The 27,052-nt window shown below is 34.2% G+C and overlaps 2 protein-coding genes across 3 annotated transcripts in view; one reads left to right on the forward strand and one right to left on the reverse strand.

Annotated features, from left to right (window-relative positions):
• The window catches only part of LOC106647423 (uncharacterized), a 132,803-nt gene that overhangs the window by 28,743 nt on the left and 77,008 nt on the right, over positions 1-27,052 (reverse strand). For both annotated transcript variants that reach the window (XM_089597645.1, XM_089597646.1), the window contains exon 2: positions 6,546-6,695. The gene's annotated coding sequence lies outside the window, so the exon portion shown is untranslated. The remainder of the gene's footprint in view (positions 1-6,545; positions 6,696-27,052) is intronic.
• LOC149373179 (uncharacterized) lies at positions 18,307-21,438 on the forward strand. The gene is made up of 6 exons (XM_089597749.1): positions 18,307-18,467; positions 18,539-18,740; positions 18,799-19,028; positions 19,102-19,547; positions 20,323-20,692; positions 20,793-21,438. The coding sequence occupies exons 1-6, from the start codon at positions 18,406-18,408 to the stop codon at positions 21,436-21,438; spliced, it is 1,956 nt and encodes a 651-aa protein (XP_089453875.1). The 5' UTR covers positions 18,307-18,405.

Here is a 27,052-nt window from a genome sequence, read left to right on the forward strand (position 1 = left end):
TCTGGGTGTCCTTTTTCTTACACGTATAGTTGATGCTTCACATCATGACCGTAAACTAATGGAAATACAATATAATCATACTTCTGTAGGTATTTTGCTTTACTTTTTGGAATGTAAGTGTATATCAAGACTCTTTCTTTGTACGCAGCTTTTTTATCAAACTGTTCTTCTATTATACATCTCCTTAACGATAAAACACGAATTTATGTTAACAAAAAAAGGTAGTATTTATATTCAATTAGGAAAAAGTCTTGTGCCGTATTGCACTGCAGCATATTTGTAGGCCTGACATTTTCAAACATATTTTTCTTCATACTAAGAAAATTCCACGGTTACCTTGAAGCTTTAAGTAATTAATTCATTTAGAATCGCACAAAATACAACGTTTTTAGTTTTTTTATAACGGAAATGTCCCTTAAACTTTATTATTTTTAACAACAAACGTAAGAAAACAATGCTTTTAACGTTATTTTCAATAAGCAGTAAATAACATGTAATGTATCATATGTGTCCTTTGCATAGAAAATATGACTCAATGTGGTTATGTACATTTATTCTTTTTTTAATAAAACCAGGAATTCCGTTACTTTCCAAGTTCTAATTTTTTCAGATTTTCGTAAGCTTTCATCATCGGTTTTATTTTTTTGTCTTTACATATTTTTACTTATTTTAGCCAATGCCAACTGAAATTTATTGTTTCCCGTAAATACCTTGTCAAGAATTTTAACTCTATTATTTGACAGATCAAAAAATCATTAAACTTACGATACTGAAAAAAAAGTCTCTAAGAACTCACGGTTTTGAATTAAATTAAAAATAACTATTAAACCTATTCACTTCCAAAATAAACTAAAAATATGAGACTACAATAGTTGAAACTACTAGATTAATAGCTTTTCTGATATGCACAAGTGCAACGTATGCAGTAAATACAACGTGGCAACTTCATATCTCGAATTCAATACCATAATGCTGAAACCTATGTTATATTTATCATCGAATTTTATTTTTGTACTAAAATTGAAAGAATTATTCAATCAGTTACAGTATTGTGCTTATTATAATTTAACTTGTACTTTTAATTAAGCTGAGACTACTGAATACTATTACAATACTTTTTTTTCAGTTACTGGCTACGATGATGGTCGGTTTCCGTATCAGGTTGCCATATACTCTGATTCTTTGATTTGTGGTGGTGCACTCATTAAGCCCGACATCGTGTTAACTGCGGCTCATTGCGTCAAAGACGCCAAAAATCCACCAAAAAAAGTATACGCTGGAGTAATAGATCTAAATGATCCTGAATTTTCTTTTTCTGTTCAATGGAAATTAATTAAAGAGACTTACGCACATGCAAAATACCAGAGCAACGAAAACGAAACGTATCCTATAAATGACATCGCTTTGTTGAAAGTAAGAATCAGTAAAAAAAACATATTATGTACAAGGAGCTACACACTCTGAAGTCTTTCGGAGACTTCTGAAGTCTTTGAAAGACTTAGAATGACTTATGAAGTCTTTTTTAGTGACTTTAAGATATATACACTCTCTATGTCCCAGTAAAAAGTCTGAAGTTTTTTGGAGACTTTTTAAGTCTTTGAAAGACTTAGAATGACTAATAAAGTCTTTTTTAATGACTTAAAGCTATATACACTCTTGAAGTCCCGGTAAAAAGTCTGTAGTCTTTTGGAGACTTCTGAAGTTTTTGAAAGATTTCGAATGACGTATGAAGTCTTTGAAAGAGTTAGACTGACTTATAAAGTCTTTTTTAACGACTTTAAGCCATATGCACCCTTTAAATCCCGGTAAAAACTCTGAAGTTTTTTGGAGACTTTTCAAATCTTTGAATGACTTAGAATGACTAATCTTTTTTAATGACTTCAAGAGTGCGCAGTCCCTCGATTGTGCAGTTTGAAACAGTCATAATAAAATCTTACTACATTATTTCATTTTCAGTTGGAAAGTGCCTTAGAGTTGAATGACTATGTGAACATAATAAAATTACCTAAGCGGGGAGAAGACTTTCATAATAAAACCGCTGTCGTGGCTGGTTATGGCTGGGACTCGTTGGAAATAACCACGAACTCTGAAGGAAAACCAGTGCGACATGGGGCATCTAGTCTATATTTAAGATTCGCTAAAGTGACAGTTACTGCGTCATTAGAAGGTTTTCCCAGTACGATTCTTGGTGGTCAAGTGGAGCAAACCCCTGGCTCAAAGAATGGTGCTTGTGATGTAAGAATCATAATTTTTAATCTTAACAGTTCACAAAGTAGTTTAATTTATAAAACGTAACAATATGATTTGCTGCTTAACAATTTTTTTTGTATCTTCCAGGGCGATCACGGTAGTCCTTTGGTTGTTGATGGTGACAAAGTCATTGGAATTTTAAGTTCTACTCCATTTGATTGTGATGAGACACGTCGTCCTTCCTATTACACCAAAGTCTCGGAATACTTGGACTTTATTCAAGAAAGTACAGACGGTAAATCCGTGAAGGAAAAAACCGAATAAAATAAAACCTGACTGTAAATATTTTGAAACGTTTTTATCGAGACACTCGGAAGGTTCTTCACTAAGAAAACCTATGACTTGTGCGAAGATACCTTTACTGTAATCAAACGATGATTCAATAATAATGCTAATAAATCATTGCAGAACGACCGATGTCAATTTAAAAAATTTAAATAAATATTTTTTGTTCTTGCAAAATATCTTTATTTTTTAGTCATAATTATATTCCCACATCATTTAAATACTTGATTAAATGTCCATTGCTTAATATTATTTGATTGGAGGTTAAATTATTTGGCATGTGACCTTTACCAATGACCAAGATATCTCAAGCTTATGTGCTCCTTCGTTGAAGTAAGACAGTCAGAGTCTTAAGCTGATATAAATTGACATGACGATCAAGGTACAACAACTAAAATAAAGAAGCTTAAATATAGAGACATGTTTACAAACAGAGAGTAGAGCTGATGTAGTTTTAAACTCTGAAACGCGAGCCCCACACACTTTCGGGCTACTTTTATAAGCACAAAGCTGAAATTTGTTTGTTTCAAAGAAGAGTATCGATACATCAACACTTCAAGCACGCAATAAGCATTTAAATAAATAGCATATAATATTTTTCACTACATTTTGAATAATAAGTATGCACAGAGGTGACTAAAATGGAAAAAATAAGAACAAGGAATTCAATTTACAATGAATAATTTTGTACAACAATACGTGATTGAGAGCATTATTATTTTGTAGAAGGGGCAAACGGGCCTAGCAACCTTTAAAGTTCTTATGAGTAACAAGTGTATAACGTAGGACGAAAGATATTACGTAAATATTGTATAAAAAATGACTTTAAAAAAAATAGTTTTTAGAAAACCTTGTCGTTTATTTTAATATGTTCCACTAAACATACATAAAAACAATACTATCCAATATCTTTGTAAAACTATGAGGTTAAGCTCACTGAAGTTTTTAGTAATGGCTTGAACCATAGTATTCTTTTACAGTAGACGTTGCTGAAATTTTTAATAGAAAAGTGAAGCAATCAAATAGCATGAAAATATAAAAATTATTTATAACATTAACGTACCTTTCGATTTCTTAAAAACCTATTGGTTGTTATATTTTTTTTTATTTCAATGAAAAAATGCAGTTTCTTAACAGTCACACACAATAACTAACAACAACAAAAGACTTTCTTGACTTTCGAATATTTTTCCGTCAATCTTAATTCATAAAAATGGAAAATTCATATCACGTCTACAGCAGCTCTATGTATCTAAAATGTGACTGGGAACTAGTGGTTAATGAAATTAATGCTGTACATAGCACTAACGAGCTTACAATCGGTCTCTCAATTCATATCGTTACAAAAAGTGATAAAAATACAAATAAAGGGAATCTCTCCAGTGATTAGCACTTTAGCTCTTTTTTTCCCTCAGTTGCAAAACAACCCAATAATCAACGAGCACACACACAAAACTTCATTGATAAAAAAAAGGTTGAGAAATGTAATGATGGATAATCCTAATAAAAAGTTATATTAAAGAGCAGTTTGCTGCGAGACTATTGGATAAATAATCATACTTCTACAAAATTAACTCAAAACATCCTTTCAATCTAGTCCACAATCACATCAATAGGCCCCATGCTGTACAAGCCGACGACTTCACGTCCAGCTTAGAAAATCCATATTTTACGAAAAACAAGATAGGTTCGTCGTATCTCTTTCATAATCAATCACGAGAGTCAACGGGGGGACTTCCATCAGCGCTGCATCATCAATACGTTGAACAGGTCATGTAGATAAACCTGAATTATGGCAGTTGTTGCTGCCAACTTGGGTCACGACGACGAGTCATTCGCTTACTTGTCATGAATTTTGTCAAAAACACAAACAAACATCGTTGTCAAAACGTCGACATATTATGAAGTGTTACCTTGTTAAATCGCTTTTGCTTATGTCACCAAAAACAGAATGATTACTCTGGGGGTTCAAGGACTGCGCGAGTGTTAATCAAGCAATAATAGTTGCCTGTTGTGTAGTAGCTTGTAAGTCACCTAATGATAAACTTGTACATATTTTTACTTTTACCACGCCAACTTACGATTAAACGAATCGACCTAGGATTTGATTCTATCAAAACGACTTTTAGAAACTGCACGAAAAATTTAATGTGTTTAAAATGTACTTTTCCCACAAAATCAATCTAACACATATTGGATCATATGAAGTCTAGAATACTACGAGTACGTTGTACAATTTTGCATTGATACAACGACGGGGGAAAGAAAATTATTAGATATTGTAAAAGTAGGTTCAAAAAAAGCTCTACAAGGTGTCTCAGTATGTAATTAAATTTGAAAAGTCCACCCGACTGAATTGTGTTGCCTTGGTACTACAAAAATAAAAAATTGAGTAAATTAGGATTTAACAATTTTTATGCTGGACTAAATGAAAAGTTCAATTTATTAATTGTGTTCTGTTGAAATCTTGAGTTGAAACTTATGTGAAAATAGTTATTTAAGATTAATAAAAAAATTTAATTTTCCTTTTTTTTTTATTTCCATCCAACTTTTTTTATGTTGGAGCTTTTAAAAAACATATAATTTTAGAATCAGTTTGTGATTAGTAAGAGCTGTCCTAAAGAGGTGCACTTTACAAAAATTTGTAACATTTTGATTGTCAGTCTTATTAATCATTTTGCATCAAATCTAAAATAGTAATAAAAAACACCATATTTTAATTTCATGTAATGATGTAAGTGTCAATGAATCAAGGGAATTTAAAAAAAATTCATTTTTTGTTGTTTTAAAATTGTTCGTATGAAACATTTTTTTTTGCTTTGATTCGCTTGCCTTTTTTGATACGATGTGTAAAACTCAATTAATGTGAATGCAAAACAATTAACTACGTAAGGAAACTTCCGTCTGATTTTCTGAGAAAAATAGAGAAAATATATTGCCGAGAAGCAAGATTCGCCATTCGCTTTTGTGCTCTTAATACCTCATCCTATTGTTTACATCTCTATATTTTATGTACCTGACGCTTAAGTTATTTTCGCAAATTAGTAACTTGCGTTATTTCCTTAATTTTTATCATGAACTTTATCACAACAAAAGTTTACACTGTTACACAGGCAGAACTGCTCGAAATCACGTTCAAACTTATTTTTAACTACGAATAAAATCTACAAGTTACCTCGTAATAGTTAATAACATCATAAAAATTATGATCCAGCTTTAGGAAGCATTGACTATTTTGATTTCGAATTAAAAGATTGTCAAAATTTACTCTAGTGTACATGTGACCTCGTTTCAACAAGGGGAAATCTGAATTCCATGGAAGATAAGATTAATATTTTTACACGTATCAACTAGATGTTTAAATAATACGGTAGTATAGCTGAGTGAAATTAAGCAAATGAACAGCATATCTCACATTTTGGGTATAAAAGCTTCTGATTTTCTTCTGATTTTTCAGTGAGGTGCATTTAGTACTGAAACATACGTCAAGTATAGAATCATGGACTCTCGACTTTTATCGATTCTCTTTGCAGCTGCTTCATTAAGCGTTGGTGAGATAATTCAAACTTAATAAACATTCTTTTAGGTTTACTCCCCAAGTTTTTTCAACAATTTTTTGAAGTATAATATTTTAATATTTAGGCGTGCAAAGTTCAATTTGCCGGTGTAGACGTATGATTCTTGCAACTAGTGTAGTTGATACCTCATATTATAATCATAAATTAATAAAAACAAGATAGTAAGACTTCGATTGGTATTTTGTAGATGTATTTCAAGGCTTTTATTTGTGCGCAGTTACTTTTTCTGAATAGTTATTTTACTAGATATGTCTGAAATACGTCTAGATGTATTTCTTGACAATTTAAAATTAAATTATAATATATTAAGGCTGTATTAGTAATTCGAAAGGTTGTTTACTTGAAAAAATAGTTATCTTACGTATACAGTTTAGTGTTTACTTTTCAAAAGAAAAATTTTTGTAAAGATTTTTGTTTTGTTGAATTACTTACTTTTGAGTTTTTCACACTGAGGTTCAGCCCCTCAATCCTAGTCCTCAAATTGCGAAACGTTTGAAGTAAGTTCTTCTCCAGATTCTCTAGTTTTTTATAGTTTTGTCAAAAGTTCATAAGTCATCTGATTTTTCCGTAATATGTTGCGACCTAAAAATTAAATTTTTTTTTCAATTAAAAAACCTACATCTTTTTTGAATAACATTATCCATTTACCTGTCAAAAAAGTGTGTACAGCAAGGTGTACAAAATAACAGATTAAATCATAGCACCGAAAAAAATTTATGAAGCACTTTAGTAAAAAACGTTAGAACATTGAACATTTTCGTCAATAACTAAAAAAATTGTACGATTATTTTGGGGCCCTGAATTGCTAAATACATGAGCTTAAAGGTTGATTTGTCACAAAAATATGCCTTAAAGTATTTTTATGAAAACAAAATGTGGTAATTAAATAAAAGCTTATGATTTTTTTCAACATATAACGTAAGAGGATTATGCTTTTAATGCTATTTTCAATAATTAGTAAATCACGTATGATGTGTACTTAGCATAGCAGTCATGAGTCAACGTGATTATATTGGTGTAATTTGCTCCATAACGTCAGAAATTTTGTACTTTTTATAGTACCAATTTTTCAAAGTTTCGTATACTTTGATTCTTTTATATTCTTTTGTCTTCATCTTTTTTTAATTTTTTTTAGTCTATAACAACCCAAATTTATTGTCACCGTAAATGCCTAGAACAAAATCTTCAAACTTACAGTACTGAAAAAAGCTTTAATATTTTTAAAACACTCAAAAATTAATGTTTAAAAAATTAACTACATTTTTATGTAGTACTCTTTTTTTAATGAATTTTTACTTGTATTTCTTTTGTAAACTTTAAATAATTTATTTTTACTCCTTAAGCTTACTTAAAATTAAGCCAAAGCTATTTCACTCCATTAATATAAATTTTTTTCAGTTAATGGCTACTATTACTCTGAGTTTCCGTACATGGTTGCTATATACTCGGATTCTTTAATTTGTGGTGGTGTACTCATTAAGCCCGACATCGTGTTAACTGCGGCTCATTGTGTCAAAGACGCCAAAAATCCACCAAAAAAAGTATACGCTGGAGTAATAGATCTAAATGATCCTGAATTTTCTTATGCCACTCAATCAAAACGTATTGATGCGATTTACGCACATGCAAAATACCAGAGCAACGAAAACGAAACGTATCCTATAAATGACATCGCTTTATTGAAAGTAAGAATCAGTAAGAAAAAAAAACTCGTAGTTTTAAATAGTCGTAATAAAATCTTACTATATTACTTAATCTTCAGTTGGAAAGTGGCTTCAAATTGGGATTTGCCGTTAACGTATTAGAATTACCTAGTAAAGAGGATGATATTCACAATCAAATCGCTATTTTTACTGGTTATGGCTGGGACAAAGTAGAAATAACCACAAACTCTGAAGGAAAATCAGTGCGACAAGGATCACCTAGTCTATTCTTAAAATACGCCGAAGTAGCAGTTGATGCACCATCAGACGATTATCCTAAAACCATTATCAGAGGTCAAATGCTGCAAATATATGAGGGTAAAACCGGCGCTTGCGTTGTAAGGATCATTATTTTAAATTTTGATGGATCAAAATGCTGTTTAAGTTATATATTGTACTAATTTTCTTCCTAAAAAATTTATTAAACATTTTAATATTTTACAGGGTGATGACGGTGGCCCTCTAGTTACTAATGAAAACAAGGTTATTGGCATATTAAATACTTTTACGTATGAATGTGATGAGACCAGTAGTCCTTCATATTACACCAGAGTATCCCAATACTTGGACTTTATCCAAGGAGTTATAGACGGTAAACCTATAAAAGAAACTGAGTTTGTCGTTGTCAATCAAGATCTAACAAATGATGTATAATACGATATTGGAAAAAGTAGAAAAGACTCCAAATCATCGAGTCCAAAGATCCACGTTGCATCATATTTCTTGTCTCGAACAAAAATACTTTTATTATAATAAATTATAATTTGGATAATAATGCTTGTAAATCATTGCAGAAGGCTTAATAAAATTTTACTAATTGTAATAAGTGTATTTCATTTTTGCACAAAATCATATTTTACTTATAATCCCATTCCCTCGGACTTTTAATACACAATTTAACATGCATTACTTCATCTTAGTTAATTAGAAATTAAATGTTAGAACCAGGATGAACAATTAAAATTATTTAAAAAAAAGGTTTGTCATTTTTTTACTCTATAATTAATATGAAATCAGAAACTGTCGTGCAGCAATTTGAAATTGCACTACTTACATGGGAAAAACAGCGAAACTAACTGACAAGGATACCTGTAGCCTCTTATAAACTGAGACCATTTATCAATATGATTTTAAAGATGAAGATATTTTAAATAACTAACTTCAGTTTTTGTAGCACCGAGTATTACTATTAAAATACAAAATACATTTTTTACAACTTTCAATGGTAATAAAAATTTCCTATAAGAAATATCTTTTTCCCAGATCACTGCACACAGCAAACAGTATTATTTTCAGTCATTTATCCACACTGGGATTGAGCAAAAATTTTCAATCCTTTAAAGTAAAAAGTGATGATTTACCGGGCGCAAAGTTACACTTTACGCCCTCGGTGAAAAAAAAACAACATGCATGTAACCCTTAAGACAATCAGGTTATGATATAAATATCAAGCTTATGTCAACTTTCTGAATAACCTGTTAATCATGTTTTCGAATATTCATTTCCTTATGAGTACCCCTGGCAAGCACTACTTAAATTTAAAAAAAGGTTTTTTTTAGGCCTGTTATAAGGGATACCAACAGTTTATAACTCCAACTTTCTAAGTTATGTGGAAAAACTAATTTTTTTCAACTTTTAAATGTTTGCTTTTTGCCCATAAGGACATTAAAAAATTTGTTTGGATCTGTGTATCGTAAGGAAAAAAACCAACAATAACATAAGTAACAGCAATTATTCATGTGCATCTTTAGAAAAGAGAGAAAAAAAGGCAAGCCCAATAAGTATGAATCGCCAAAGTGACCAGTTCACAAGAGTATCGAGGAATTTGACTCAAATCGTCCCCATTCGCACACCTCTCCTCTTCCCTTAGTACCGAGATGTACGCTTCTTCATTCACGTTCTCGAAATAAGCTCGGGAACGCATTAGCAGATATATCATGGGTAAAAGTGCCGTAAAAGAAAATTCCTTATAAAAGTCGAGTGAATGAACGACGGCTGTGAATGAAAAAACACGACCCAGACAGCGCGTCGCCTCACTCTCACAACTCCCTGGCCTAAAACTTTTACCAACTTTTACTTACATTGTCGCACCTATACGTCTCAAAGTCCAGAGAAAGAGCTTTTCTCCAAAAATACACACAGATACACATATGCACCCATAATGACCACTACACAGTATATGCACTCGTGCAACGCCCACCATGCTATGCATGGCAACCGAAAAATAAAGAGTCGAGTGTGAAAAAAGCAAAGTATGTCTTTTTGTCCACGTATGCCTATTTACACACACACACGTACCATCAGCAGTTTGGCTCACTAAACGGCGTTTAAACGTCGCGAGCGGACCTTTTTTTCCTTCTCGAGGCGGGATTCGAAAAAAAGTGGGGTTGCTCCCCTTTTGGGCACTCAATGGGGCTCATCCCCACCCTCTTTTTCTTCAATCCCGAGGTTTTTCTGGAACTTTTCGCCGAATTCGAGAAGCTTGCCCTTCATTCATGAAAAGGAAGAGTCAAAAAGCTATATACACGTGTGCAAAGGGAGCCCATACCGGCAGACAGTTTGGCGCTGCGTGCATGCGTGCTTAAAGGCCCCGGGAAAAAAAGGTACTACAGCGCCGAAACGTCTGGGCCTCAGGGCCCACCCGCTGGCTCTTTCCGCGACACAAGTGTGACATTGTTCCATTTGTACACTAAAGAGCGGCGGTCTCTTCTATATGTATATATATACACGGACGAAAAACGGCCCTATTAACGTTGAGGGCCCTAGGGAGAGCATAGAGTAGCGTAAAGGTAGTGGGGAATTGCTTGACAAATTTTCGGAGGATTTATGGGGAATTTGAGGCTGCAGCAAAAAATACCGGTGGCCCTTGGCTAATTTCTACCCCTCCTTGCCACCACTCTAGCCCCTACTACCACTGACTTCCAATTTTTTTCCCTCTAATTCCTCTATAGGACCCTGTGTGCGACGGCCTTTCCTCTTTACGCCGAAGAGTCTCGGCTCTTTCATTCATTCACAGGATACTTTTATGTATATTTGTGTGTGTGTGTGTGTGTGTTGGTATAGAACGACGCACTTAAGAAAAGGAGGAAAATTCTCCACTCGTTGAATGAGGAGGAAGTGACGTTGAATTCGCTCCATTATCTTCCGTCACTGCATGTCGTTCGAGTTATACTTTGTATGCACCGTATACGCGCACAAGTGTGTATATTTTTCTACTTTTTTTTTATTCCGTACTTCACTTTCGAAAAGTCATAAGTCAGACGCTTTATACCTAATAGAGTCTTGCTGCGTCGTTACACACGGAGCAACGTCGTTATTTTATTGTACCATTTTTGCGCGCGACAATGACCAACGATGATTAGCTTCCAGGAACAAGGTGTATATACACACACACTCTGCGTGCGTTCTCCTTCCAAGTGGCTGCATTGTGCGTCCACGAAGATACTTTTTCAGTCGCGTAGGTGTATAAACTTTCGAGATGGCAGGAAAAAGGAGTTTGACGTGCCCGATGCAGATCTCAATGGCTTCGCTTCCAGACGATCCTTGGGAGTGAAATCCTTGGCGTTCATTGTGACGCAACGTTGGGGAGGGGGGATGCTTAAGTGGACGGTCCTTTCTTTTCTATTCAGATTTGGTTTTCACGCAGCGAGTGAACAACACTAGTTGTCTTTTTAATTACGGCAGGGACAAATATCAAGGTAAACGTTTTTACGTTAACTCATTTTCGTTCGGACAAAGTATAACAACAATTTCAATAGAAAGATGTTCACTTGTGTGGCCTCTGAATCCTCGTGTACCATCAATTGTGTGCTTGTTTGAAGAGATTCAACTATGCACAATAAAAGACTTTTGAAAAATCAGTATAATTATTCGTTCAAAGAAATAAACTGATACCTTTGTTTTGTCATCTTTTAGCATTGTTACCAATTTCCACTGAAATCCCTGTACATCTCTTTTGCATGTGAAAACATGACGCACTTCTTGACCTTGCTAAAGTCATCGTGATTTATTCCTTTCCCTGCTTCACGTCATCATCATCAGCCGAAGGTACTTGAAATAATTGTTATTACAACTATAAACCCTACCAAAACCCAACATTCAAATTATCGAAATTTATAAACACCTTCAAAAAACATGTGATCCGATCTGAACCAATCGACTCCCGGATAAAAAAGCTTCATCAACCTTGCAATGAAGAAACAATTTTTTGATGAAAAAAAAAAAAAACTTACGTAGTTATATCACGAGACACATTACGACAAACGATAACTCGACTCTTGTACAGAAACTGATATGTATTGGTTTTATTTCCTAAATATACCGGCGATGCTTTTACGGCTGAGAAGAAAACGAATCAAAGACGGACAACAACGGGAGTCGGAGTCGAATTAAATTCCCATCAGTGAAACGGGCTATTGTTGTTATATTCCGCTGTTTCTTCTATATGATACCTAATAACACGGTTCCGATGGAAGGAGGAAAAAAAGAGGAGTATTAATCTTGCCGTCACAAAATAGCGCTACAATTTCTTCGATAATCTCGGGATGCGCTTTATTTCACGATGTGGCTCGAAAACAAGTGAAAAATATATTGAAAAAACTGCTCGAAGGGGTTTCCGTATAGCAACTCCATCACGAGAAATAAAACGAATCTATATACTGACATCGGCAAACAGGTCAGTCGTTCGATTTTCAATTTTTTCGAAAGTTGTGCGAAACGGGAGCTCTCGATGTCACATGTATAGATATGACTTTTTATCTTCGTGTTTCATCGAGTCGAAGTGAAACGATGGGTGCGTTGTCCATTTCGTTTTGTGAGCTACTGTTTCCCCTCGCGTATCTACTGCAGTAAAAAATAAATCGAACAATGTGATCTTTTGGAATTTTCTTAGAGGAACTCAAGGCATGCGGAATCTCTCGGAAATTTGAATAAGTATGCAAAAAGTATCGGAGAAGGTAAAGGGAGAAAAAATGGGGGGAGGAGGTAACTAAACAAGCTCTAGATTTAATACACAGCGGGCGCATCGATTACGCTGCATATCGATTCATGCAAATGGCCGCGGCCTGGTTTTATAAAATTTCCAGCTTTTTTTTTTCACTTTCGTGTTTCCCGGGGTCAGCATTTACAATTTTAAACAGTTCTTCGGACGGCTCGCTGTAGGGTGGACCTGATGCTTCATGGCGTCGAATTGAGCCACAAATTATTTATTTATGTAGCTTGATATTAATTAAATTTTTTATTTGATCGATTAATTTTCACGTGACTAAAGCTTTTTTAGGCTTACAAAAGAAGTTAGTGATACTAAATTATTATTTTTATTATTTTTTTTAATCATAACAGCAAGACAAAAACTATATTTCATCGAAGATTGTGCTAAAAATGTTGTATTATTCAATTTTATTTCATAATTTTGGAATATCTCTGACACAATGAAACAAAAATGTTTATAAGCGATCATAAATGTTGTTACAATTAATTGGAGAAAAAAAGACTAATTAAATTTTTTCTACGTATGCACGCACTGTCAGTCCAATTGTTTTTAACTGTTTCATGTCGCAGATATGTTTTTATAACATATCATTGACATAATGGGTATACGATCGATTATATGCAAAGTTTTATTAATCATCATTATCACCACACATAAGTCGTGCAATAAAGCCTTTTCATTCGTGATTGGGACTGATGACGTGTTTAGCAAAAGGGCGAGCAATTCATCAATGTTTATAGCTTTATTTTGCAGCGGCATAAGAAAATATTATCAGTGTTACGTGGGATTCCAAAGGCTCGGGGTGCTCAATAACAACACGGCAGTTAAACTCAGTCAATCGCTTTATTGCTATAATCCTTTGAGAGAAAGCGCTCACTTATTGCGACTATACCCTCTTTCTGTTCTAGAGCCCCGTGGCCCCAACTGCGGGCCTTTTTATGCTCTTTCCTCCCCCACTCGTCCTCCTTTCTTCTACTACTTAATATCTTTACTTCATATAATAATAAAACAATATGCTCGTAACAAATAATGACGCGCATGCGTAATCAAAAAATGAAACTGAGCCAATGAACATATTGAATAAATACCGACGGTCGTGTTAAAAACTTCAATTATTGCAGTGAGACAAAATTTGTGGCACGCATCGTTGTATTTAGAGATTTGGAATTTACTGTACGTAATATTTATAATTAGTGCTCGATACTTCAATACCCGCAACAAATAAACAAACCTATACTCCTCCTTTGAAGTTTAAAAAGCACAAAAGAATCTCGAAATCCTTGATTTGCCATCGCGTTAACAAAAACTCCTTTGGGGACGCAAAACCCTTAGCCAAAATAATCGAGAGAAGCATGCGCGTGCTACTTGTAATTTTCGTACACGTAACGGATACGCAACGACTTAATTAAACGCAGGAGGAGAGTCGCGAAATAATTTTTCCGCCTCGGCGAACAGTCGAGTCTCTCTCTCGTCGGCGACAACAACGGCAGCAGTCGCCTGGAAAAACAACACATGTAATAAGCTCCTTCGAGTTAACCGAAAAGAATTGCGACAAAAAAAAAAAACAACAACAATGTTTTGGAAATCAAGTGCGCGCATTCCGCGCGTTCATGCGCCTGATGAACTTGTTGTTCCCTTCCGAGCGATTTAAGCACCGAGTGGACACGTATCCACGTCGAGTGTGCGTTTGATGATGGTCAATGAGCCGAGTCGGGTGGAAAATTTCTACGCGACGACGACACGGAGAGATTTTATAATACTGTTGCAGCTTCTTGGGGATAATGTGTCACTTTCGAGGGGTTCAAGGGAATTTTGATTACTTTAATGCATGTCGTTGTGGACTAAGGTAAATGTCCAGATGGTTTAACCGTAGAGAGCTGTTGAAAAAAAAAAATTAATAAAGTACAATGCAAAAGTTACTACTGTCTTTTTATTAATGATGGGAACGAAAACTGTACTTGCGAACATAGAAAAAATTATCGTTTATCATCTGAGTAAATGAGATGTCTTAACTGTGGCAACAAAGCTGTCTCTGCGTCCATAATTATAAAACTGGCAATTTTAGTTTCATTGTATCGAATTTTACAGTGGTTGTTTACTGAAATGCGGCAAAAGTGAGGTTATGTACACATACATAACCTCATACAACTACATTTTATCGAAATGTTACCTATCGCCTTGTGATTTGAATCATAGATAACTTATAACAAAGTAATGTACTTTTTAATGGCTTTTATAGAGAAGTAGTACGCTAGGACTAGTTTAGATCTGGTATAATTGGAAGGTGGATATAATTGTTAACACGAGCTTGTGGATTTTGTGTTAAGTAGTTATTATGATTTCAGATCGACAAACTTTCAAATCGATGAGATTGAAAGTTGAAGTGTACCGGAATTGTTTCCCGGAATGGGAGCGAGAAAAAAAAGTGCACTCGAGAGTTGGGAGCTATTTCGAGTAAAAAAGTTGTTGAAGTGCACCATAAAGCACCTCTCGATTGGGTGATGTGCGGAGGAGTCCAGTCGAGCGTGAAAATGAGGGCTCTTTTGCGATTTATAGTGTGAATTTAATGCTCGGAATTCGCGGCAGCTGAGATCGTTTTTTTTTTTTCAGAGGCTCTTCAAGAACATACGTATATTTTGGGAAAATAGCGTTACTTTTTTTTTGACGGGTCAGGTCTCCTTTAATATTTTATTGTTTAATTTTTCAATGTAACTACTACTACATTGATTTATTTACTTTTTTTTCTATGACCATTCATCAGTATGTAATGCTGAAAACAAAAATAGGCTAACATTTATCAAAAACTTCATTCTTAATTAAAATTGTTATCAGTTCGTGTTACCACTGACTTTTTTTAAAACACGTGATAAAATATTTGAATAAACATAGTCGTTTGGAATGGTGCTTACAAGTTATTATTTAATGCGTGTCAAATGCCCGTTTCAAAAAAAATTTATTTTCATTGTATTGTTTACTCAAAAAAATAATCTGAAATCGTTTTACTTTTTCGGCACGACCAATGTATCGGAATGCCTTATATTTTCGATGGAAAAAGTGTCACCAATTGTAAATCATCTACATTTTCGTCCACAGTATCGTACTAATACAGTAAATAACAAACATTGCTTCGAATTTAAAAAAAAAAAAAGAAAAAATAAATCTTTTTTCCTTTGACGTTTACTGATAAAATAATTAAAATATAACTTAACTTTGAATACATTAGAAACTATAAAAACTGTCTTTATCCGATAAAATCCTGTAGTTTAAATTACACATAATTTTGCTTTGACAATCCGTAGATTGGTCGTGCTTCACACGCAAGACGTAGTTTCAAGCATCGATTTATCTGTTTTTTAAAACATCTTACAATTGCTAATTTAAAGTATTTTTACGAAAGTTATGTGTTCTTGATATTACCAAGCGACAGAGAAATTAAAATTTTTTTAAAGATTCGGTGGAAGCGACACCTAACCCCATAAGAATATTAAAAACCATCAATCATTTGTTTAACAGAAAAGTGTCATGTTCACTTATCAGTAGCATCTACTTTGGGAAAAAGGAACAAATATTTAAAAAAATAAATTAAAAAAAAGTAGCAACAACCCAACCCGTACAATAAACAAAATTTAACTCTCTACACTCCATCAAGAAACACACTCTCATACTCTCACGGAGGGAGGGAGAAGTGACAACGGCGTCTAGAGAAAAGAGAAAGCATCATTCTATTATGAAGCAAATGGCACAGACGAAGTAGCCCAAAAGTGACAAATACTAGGTACACCTTTGTACGCTTGAAAACAAGAGAAGCGAGTTTCGCACGAGTGAGAAAGCGCGAGAAAGCGCCCTCTCGTCGATCCGCAGACGTATTATACGAATGTTCGAAGAGCGTGGTGATTATAATTGTTATTGTTATTACAACGGGGCATGGAACGCAGTGGCGTTTTCGAGTGGCGCTCGATCAAAACTGGAAAAGAAGAGGGGAGGGTCTCGAAGCGCTTGACACATTCGAGAGAGCCTCTGTGGATATGTAAGTGCGTGCGGAAGCCACTTGGGGCTAAAGAGAAGGACAGAACAACAACAGCTAGGCTTAGGCGTGTGTATGCGTGTCATAATTCAACTTTACCCGTGCCCAAGCGAAATGTCCTCGTTTTAACAGTTACATGTTCACGGATTATGGCCTATATACACCACCGAATTGTCACAATTATCACTGCACGTTACAAATTATGAAAATCAGTAGCTTATAATAATAACCACTATGACTCTATTTTCAGTTTAATAAAAAATAAAAATAAATAAGTATTTGAACACGTCACAAATTTAGTGTTTTCATCATCTAAAAGAGAGAAGCAAAGCTTATCGTGTTGTCATATATATATAACAATGTATTGAAGTGAAAAAAAAAACAATAATTTATAACAAAATGTAGTTAATAAAGTAGTTGAATACTTATTAGAATATGATATTTTGAATACCTTACAATAAGCGTTAATTTCTGAAATCTATTGCACTTATCTGCCGGAAAATATTTTTACACAAGAACGTGTGGTAAATATCATAAAAAAATAGAGACTGAATTATTTTTTCATTATAATAAAAATGATTTAAAACAACGCTATGATACTAAATCATTAGTGAATAAAAAGATTTCAATTCAATTCAAAAATTTTTATTTGCACGGTTTTGAAAAGTAATCTTTTTGCCTCATACTTAGAAAAGTAGCTTTTTCATTTATATGCTTGGAAAAGTAACTTTCTTTCGTTATAAGGCCGACAACTTATGCTTGGCAACGCATAACTGTGGATCTCACTACTTTTTTCGAACAAAATAAGGAAAAAACTTTTAAACTTTTTTCACAGGTAATTTTTATCCAAGATTAACCCATTGGACTTTGAATTCAAGTTTAGCGAAAGAATGTACATCCAGTAAATGCTGGTTAGTTCTTGTCAATTTTTAATGATCGTATGTTATGAATGTGTCTCTGTTTATTGGCGACAAAACTAAAGATACAAAGACAATTTTTTTCTTACCCCGTAACGGAGTAGTAAATTTCAACAAACAATGGACGTAGATCAAGTCACGTGAGAGTTTTACCCGACAGAATATTTTATTCATATTTACGTTTAACTTTTACATAGCTTTTTTACTTTGACGAGCATCAACACCCACACATGAACTAAACGGAGCACCACACAGATGCGAAAACTTTCCAAGTTGGAGCTAATTTTGGGGTGTGCATCTGCAATGGGCTTAATGGTGGTAGTGTAATGGTTTCACAGAACTATGACTGTGTATGCATTCATATAGATACGTATAGTTCTTTGGAAATTTTACCAGGGCACACTAATTACTTATTGTCGGAACCGGACTTGTGATGATAGGAGGAGCGACTGTAGTTACTTTCAAGCGTGAATCATTGATGTTAAGTAGGTATACGCTTTTCGGGTTTCCTCAATGTGCACAGTACTACTGTTGACTGCAGTTGCGTTATTGACTCGTACTCATAAGCAACAGAAAAATCGTCTCGAGTTGAGTAGTTCAAGTTACGGAGGTTTATTGTCACATCGGTATCAACAAATCAGAAAAAGTGTAAAAAACCATGAGTCTTCATGAAGCCATTAGTTGCGGCGACGTCGCGAGAGTTCACGAAATCCTGGGACGGTACGATTTTTCCTCGCTGAGCAAAGGTCGCGTAAAATCATTTTTACCTCACGTATACGTCCACATTTCAGAGACGCGTCTTCCATTAATGACGGGGATCCCAAATTCTACACGCCACTGATGTACCTGATACAGTGCCATTCTGTAAATCTCACCTCGCTTGATAACGTACTGGCGATATTTAAACTACTCACAGACTACGGAGCAGACGTGAACGTGCGAGGGGGACACGACCTTAATTCGGCGCTGATTTTGGCTGTTCAATTAAAAATGGTGAGTTTTGGATCTGAGTTTCGCTTGGAAAAATCTTGACCATCTCTGAATCCCGAAGATCGTCTTCGCGAGGCTCCTGTTGGAAGCTGGTGCCGATCCCAACATCAAAAACAAGAGTGACCACACGGCCCTGCACTACGCAGTGAAAAGTGACGACGGAAGAATTACGGAGCTGTTGTTGAATCACGGGGCGGATACCGATGTTTTCGACTTCCAAGGCAACACGCCTTTGGACACTGCCGTTACAAGCTGCAGCATAATTTCTGCAGAGAAGCTCATAGAATCTGGGTAAGCGTATTATTTTTGCATGTAGCCTGTAAGTAGATCAAGGGTGCCCATTTCATTAATTTCCTTTTACTAGTGCCGAGAGCGGAAATGTCTACAAACTGTTGCTCCGAGCGTGCACTGATGTATCATGCCAAATGGATAAGCACAAGTACAAAGAGTTCGTTGCAAAGTTGTTGGATAATGGAAGGAAAATGGATGGGAACTTTTCGCTCCGAGCTCTGCTGTACCACGCAGTTAGCGAAAAGCACGAAAATCGCCACTACTGGGAAAAGTGCTTTATCCTCGAGTTTCTGAACGAGCGGGGCGTTTATGTCAATGACGACGCGGGTGACTCCGAACTCCATTTGGCTGTTCGCGAGACAAATTTCACGAGAGTTGAGGCTCTTCTTCTGTCAGGAGCTGATGTCAACCTTAAAAATGTCTACGGTGAGGCACCGCTGCACTTACTACTCAAGGATAAAGAACCAAACCGCGACAAGGAGCTACAAGAAAATATTGCTAGATTGCTTATTGCGTACGGTGAGTCGAAGGATATGGACTTTTAAATCGACTCAAACATGGATATCTCGTTGTTATTACTTTTTTTTTGCATGTTATTTTTTAACAAAGTTATTTTACTGAAAAAAAAATTTTACTTAAAATGATTTCTTGTCCTAAAAAATTTACGGGACATGATCAAAATGGTAAAAAATTCATTCTTAATTGAAAAATAGCTAAATATTAATAAAATTTTTGTAGAACCAAAACAGAAAATGTATGCAAGCACTAAAAATTAATTTCCGCCTTTATACTTGAAATTAGGCATCACAAAAATAAAGGTTTAATTGTCAAACAGTTTTTTGTTGTTGTTAACATGCTGATAGCTTCGGTGTTCAAGCTTATCCTTATTAAGTATAGAAAAACCAGGAACTGATATTTTTTTTGTTTTTATTTATTCTTTAATCAAAGAACTCGTCTATAATATTATAAATACCACCAAAATTCTGATTTAATAGCGTCATAATCTTTTTTTACACAAAATCGCTCGAGTGACTTTATTGGATATTAGTAAATTTTTTAAAAATCAATTAGTTTCCAATACACAAAACCATAAATTAATAAGAGAACGTATGTTTGCGTTAAATTATTTTTAATGTTAAATTCATTATTTCATTGGTTAAATTATGAGGGGCTTATTTTATAAGTATTGTGATGGTCACGTTGTTGTGTATATATGCCTGCCAATTTTAGTATTATATACCTATTTGAAATGATACTATACCAATAAATAAAATAACATACTTTTGTTTTATAGGAACAGATTTGGGCTCGCACAACTACATAAATGAGACACCATTTTTTTTAGCTACGAAAAATTGCAACAACGTAATAAACCTAATGCTGGCAAAAATCACCGGAGTCAACGAGACAACACTCAACAGGACATATACAAAAAATCATTTGTTAGCCCCTTTTTATAAGGACGAGCCCAAACTGCACGAACTCATAGTATCCATCAATTTGGGGTATGAGCAGGTCGTCGATCGCTTGCTCAACATGAGTTTCATCCAAGAGGCAAGTAAAACTCGTTGCCGAGATTTCAACGAAGCGCTGAAAGAAGCTGTCAATTCGAACCATTACCGTATCGTCAAGATGCTCTTCGAGGCTGGATTTCGGACAGACGAGTTAGTCATTCAATTATACTTAAAAAAATCATAAAATTCATACCACACCTAAATTAACATCGCCACTTTTTTTTTTTTTTTTTTTTTTTTTTGTCAACAGACGCTACAACCACGTTCTACATCAACTCACTTATCGGCCTGTCAATATTGGAATTAGAATGAAAATGGAGTGCTTGCTCTGGGAATTTCAAGACATCGCGACTGTTAATCTATTGCTGGTCGATACTCTCCAAAGCATTGGGGGTTGGCCAACCGCAGATACGTTCCAAAAACTGTTTGTCTTTTATTACATGATAAACTCACGGTTTGTGGGTTCAAACGCTGATTTGGTCCCGATGAAAGGACTGTTGAATTCGACCCACTTATCGTGTATCATCTCGGATTGCAACGAAAAACTGGACGAACTCAAGGAAATGAAGGCAGGCGACAAATCGATGTTCGACATCCTCACGATGCCGCTGAATGCGTTGGCAGGATTATTCAATAACGAGGATTGCCTGAAAGGTTGCACCGACTTACTCTTGTCGCTTGAAAAAAAAGTGGAACTTGAATATCACGAGTATGCGTTGGTAACTCACATTGAACTAGCAATGGAGAAGATGAGGGTATTGCGTGCGGCAAGAGATAATCTAAAAGAAGCATTTAGAGGTATCTTAGAGACAATCAATTACGTAAGTTTGGATGATCATATTATGTTGAATATTTTGGCTCATTTGGATGTCAGAGATTTGAAAAAAATCGCGTGAATCAGATTTGAAAAATTTTCAATCATCAGATTTTACCGGCTCGCCGTGTATAAAATAAATTAAATAGTTGGTGAAACAACTAAAAGATTTTGATTGTTCAACGAATGACCGTACAAAAACTTTGAATTTTTATTATGTTGATTGTTTTGCGTTTTTGTGCCACTTTGATTAGTAAATGTCAAATTTAAAAAAAAAAATTTTATTCCATAAAACTTTTAAGTAGTACTTAGGCACTTATGTGAGATGCTGTGTCGGCTTACTTTAATTAATAGTTATTCAGTTTATATTAAAAAAGTACAATTGGATTATTTAGGTTACTTATATATTTTTCTCAAATGATCTGCGAAACCACTAAGAAACTAGTCATGTAATAAATGCACATTTACTCGTAAGTACAGTTTTTTTTAACGCAAAATCCTCTTTACAAATTTATTAACTGTCTACTGTTTGTATTATATTGTCAAATAAAAAATTTTTACAACAGTTTGCCAACTTGATTATTTTTAGCCATGTTTTTTCTTAAACCCAACAAATTTTAACAATTTTTCCGTTTTCGCTGGTAAATGGAGGAAAAAAACATGCAGGAACAATTATAAATTGATGCTCCCAATGTTAAATTAATCATTCGAGGGACAAACGAGAGAATCAAAAAACAAGTAATAAAAAGCTGTTTGTCAAGTGCACAGCTCACAAATTTTGAGTCGTTTTCTAAAAAGCCCTTAACGACACGCGGAAATGATACTAGTAAAAAACGCGTCGACAGCGGAAAATCGGATTTTCGACAAAACCACCGTTGGAGCTTTTTTCTCATTTTTCCTTGCTGTTCAGTTCCAGTAGTCTCTGGTACAGGGGTTTGTTTCAACAGCATGTGTAAAAATAGAACAACGAACGGAACTAAACGAACTCTCGGTGTAAACGAGAACTAGACGAGTAAATGTGCAAAACATTTATTTTTGCTCGTTCAATACGATTTCGTTTTTGTTTCCTTTGTTTGTGAATTTTGACGTACCAACGAGAGGAAAATTTTATTGAAAAAAAAAAAATTCGATAGGCTTTACTTGATATTAAATTGATAACTGAGTGAATAAATATACAATTAATATTTTTTTTTTCTTCAATTTCACATCTTACAATAATTAAGAAATACGTAGCATCTGAAATAATATGGAAAAGCATTTTGCCACAAGTTTTTTTTCGATAACGACATTTCATGATGTCTCAAACAATGTTAAGTACATGCTTACTTAGGAATTTTTATAATAATGCACCATCTAAAAATTTTATATCAAAATACGTTTATACGTTTACGTTTGAAGGCGATGGTTGATCAAAATTTTTTTCAGAATTACACGTTTTTCCATTTAGCTGTTTAAGAATCTATTTAAATTCGAAAAATTTGAAAATAAAACTGTATTTGTCAACGATACTTACTGCGTAACGTGAACGCTAATTTAAATAAATAAATATACAATAGGGGTACAATATATTGTATCTTTATAAAGGATTTGTTAACATACCATGAATGATGAAACACATAAGGACCTCTAAGCTACGGTGATTTGTAAATTTTAAAATGTTTTAATAAATATACTTCTATCAAAAATTGTGTACACTCACATAAGTCACCCATGTAATTGATGTGTGCTCGTCGGATGCAATACAGATGTCACAACCGAAAATAAATTTCACAGATAAAACAATTCATTGAAAATAAAAGCAGATTTCTCAGTTTCTTAAGACTCATCCTTTTTTCGACTTATTCCCGAATACCCAACTGTATACGTGTATACGTGACTTTTCTGGAAAATGGACAGAATGACACGCACACAGCTTCCTTTTTTTGACTCTGGTGTATAGGTAGACCTAGAGCCTCTTTCACGTCAGCTCGACAATACTTTGGCGGCTCGCCGACACTTTGAGTGCCAGCCGCTAAATACGTTTGTATGGAAATGTACATCTTCTGCCTCTCAAACACAACCAAGCGCTCGAAAGCTACAATTGATAAAAAGCAATGTCTTGAGCTTTTGTCAGGGAGTAACTTTTTTTTTACCTTGAATTCAATCGAATCACTGAGGCAATAAATAACTTTTCTTTAGGATAGCAGCTAACTTTTTAATCAACCAGTTTGATTTTCGTTGTCCATTTAGAGATACATCACTGAGAGTCGATCGAATTTTTTTTTTTTTTTTACTATATACATACGTTTGTTGAGTATTTCTTGAAATTTTCATTTTTTACTCTCAAAAATGAAAAAATGAAAAATTTTATATTAATCAACTTTTTAAAAATAACATGGAAATTTTTGCGTTTCTTACCTAAGCGAAAAGTACAACTATATTCGTAGAAGTTTAAACAAATTTTTTTGATTTATCAATATGAGCACTATTACTTCGGTTTTTGGCTATTTGTGTGAATGATCAATATCCAGACCATAATAATCACATTTTAGACTTAAATATGTATACAGAAACGTAACACAACAAGATCTACAATTATAGAACAACAAGTGTCATATAAACTGTATGTTGTGCCAAAAAAAAAGAGAGAAAACTTGATCGTTTTTGAATTGTTATCCGACAACTTCGTGAGGCTGACGATGTATCAAGAAAAATAAAATTTATTGTCACTATTCGATGTAATGTAACACGTCTTTGTGTGAGATTTCGAGGGAAAAACCATTCATGATGTACTACCAAAATGTGTCGCTACTTTTACAAATAAATTAGTATATGTTTTTAAAAAATGTTAGATTAGAAAATTTTACAAAAATATAAGAACCAGAAAGAGCTAAACCTATAAAACATCGCATATAATACACCCAACATGCAAAAGTTAAAAAAGCATGTGTATGTGCCAAGGTGCGTTTCCCCCCAACTGGAGAAAAGTTTTTTCAAAAATTCAACTACACCAAATAAATCAGGACCACATTTCCTTAATAAAAAACAAGGCTATATAGTATATTTTCATTAACCACCACTAATGTCACACGTGTGGTGTTCCTCAGTTGGGCCATACGCGTTTAACGTTAATTTGTATGCTTATTAATTCGCTTAATATGCGTAAAAAAAAAGAATTTAATGCTAAGGAAATTGATAAACATTCTCTTAAAGTAAAAATAAAGAAAAAAAAAACAAAAGTCGGCAGGAGTTAGGTCCAGGTGTCTACGTATAGACACAAGAACGACTAACTCCTGCACCTTCAAGCTGGTCAAGACGACAGAGAAACAGTTAACCGGTCCTCGAAACGAACACATCACGGGCGAAACGAAGAGCACCGAACGGTCACCCATCCAAGTACTAACCGCAGCAAATGATGCTTAACTCCGGAGACCGGCGGAACTGCATTTCTATAATCGAGCCACCGAGAAGGTATTTGTTCACTGATATTTTTGAATATAACAACGCCTTGGCTATGCGTTGACAAAGCCTCTGTTTTTCTCTCCCCCCCCTCCTCCCACATCGTTTCTATCGTTATCTCTTCGGTTGGTCGTCGATAATTAAATGTACATTAGGCTTCGCTTAGTTTGAGCTTTCGGGGCTGTAATTTGAAAAAAAAAATAATAATTTCAAGTCCACGTGAGTTTTACCGTAAGTTTGTACAGAAAAATAAAGCCATTTGTTGCATACAATGCCATTACTTTTAATATTTTGTAGTTGACATTTAGTAAGGCAAAAGTATTCGTGATAAAAACGTATACGTATAGCGTTGCCATGAAAAGTAATGTACAAAATTCATTAATCATTGAAAAATGTAACTATATAGTTGTCTACTCAATTGATAGTTACAGATATTTGTTACAAAACTATTGCATTAAGAAAAAAATAGTTATTTTTATCGACAATTGTAAGCGAATTAAAACGTATCTTACTGCAGAGTAAGTCATTTCATTCATAACTGCGATAATTTATAAACCGTATGTCAATGCCTATCTAGATGATGATATATCAGATTTTACTGTAACGTTCAATTTTTGTTTATTTTACAGTGACACTTAAATAAAAATATGGCAAATATAAATAAGGTTAATGTCCCTATTCGTGGAACGTGTTCCTATTCATGGAACATAAAAATTCATGTATTTGTTATACAACTAACTTGATAAAAAAATTGTGGTAGTTGTGTATTTTATGTATTTTTATGAATTCACAAGAAAAATTTCATTTTACATACAATAAATGACCAATTTTAAAGATAATTCCATAAATAGGGACAAAGTCGTACATCTCCTATTTTTTGAACTGTACGTATTATGGCACCAAACTTTAACCAGGAATTTTTATATTTCTAGTAAACAAATAAACGATATAATTATTTTTGTTAAATAAAATAGTGTTATGCAAGTGAAAAAGCTTTAATTGTCTTAAAATATAATCAATTTACGTTTTTTAGAAAGTTTCATAAATAGGGACATAATATGAAACAATAGGTACAACGTTTCGTAATTATGTACATTTTGGTCTTATAATCTTTTTTTAAAATAAAATATTTCAACAACTAAGAACCACATTTAAAAATTAGAATAATAATGGTAAATTTATAGCGCACCAGCTCATACCAAAATTTCTACTGTTAAAGCTCACAGTTAAGAAAAAAAAATTAAAGATGTAAGTGTGATGAAATTTGTGTTCATAATAGGGACATTTACCTTATCCAAGGCACAAAATATAACTTGAAAATTACCGGAAAAAAACGTAAAACATCAAATATACAATAATGTCTTATTTATGACGCAAGTATTTAACAAGTAGTTTAATTTGAGAAAAAAAAAATTTTTTTCATTTAAGGCACGTCTGTCAGACTTCTTACCTAAACAAAAAGTGTAGCTATATTTCTGTAAGTTCAAACAACTTTTTTTCATCGATGAATAGTAGTTTTATAACATCGGTTTTAGCTTTTTTTTTTTTTTTCAAAAAAAAAAGTAAAAAAGAAACACACCCAAGGGTTGACGGAAATTTTCACCAAAACAATGTACTTCGATTCCAAGGTTCAGAAAATACATTTACACGTAATTTTTCGCACTTGTGCTATTTTGCATCCATCGATAAACTTTCTCTTCAGAGAAGGAAACTCACCAAAGACTTAGCGTGCGTCAAAATTATTTCCAACTCATACCACATATCACGTAAAACACAAAGTAATTCCAAGCAAGCCCGTCTGGAGGAATCGGACGCAAGCGAGCAAAGCTTGTATACACCCCACAAATTCCAAACACGAAAAATACAAGAAACAACTCTTTGGTTGAAGTTCGATGTATACACCGAAAGCCTTGCACAAGAAATCCTAGTATGATCACGTTGAAACTTCGAGAGCTCGCAAACAATCTTCCCAGCCATAAGATCCGAGCGCAACGTCGAACGTCACCTCGCATACACGCTCCCATAGCTCACCCAGCCTTCGCATTGACTTAAAATTCGCGCGCAAGCATTACTCAAGACACCGAAAGGAAAAAAGGAGGCTAGCTTCCAAAGTCCATTTTTCACGCCGGGAGAGAAATCGATCCTCGGAGGAGTGCACTCCGGCTTAGTTATCGGCGTCAAACTTTTCTGGACGAGAAAAATAGCAACGCGTGTACCGCGTCGTTAGTTGGTAGTTAGATGGACGGCAGGTGCTCTGC

Source organism: Copidosoma floridanum, unplaced genomic scaffold (genome assembly GCF_036245765.1).
Source record: "Copidosoma floridanum isolate Cflo_tuat_1 unplaced genomic scaffold, Cflo_Japanese_pri ptg000035l, whole genome shotgun sequence".
NCBI lineage: Eukaryota > Metazoa > Arthropoda > Insecta > Hymenoptera > Encyrtidae > Copidosoma > Copidosoma floridanum.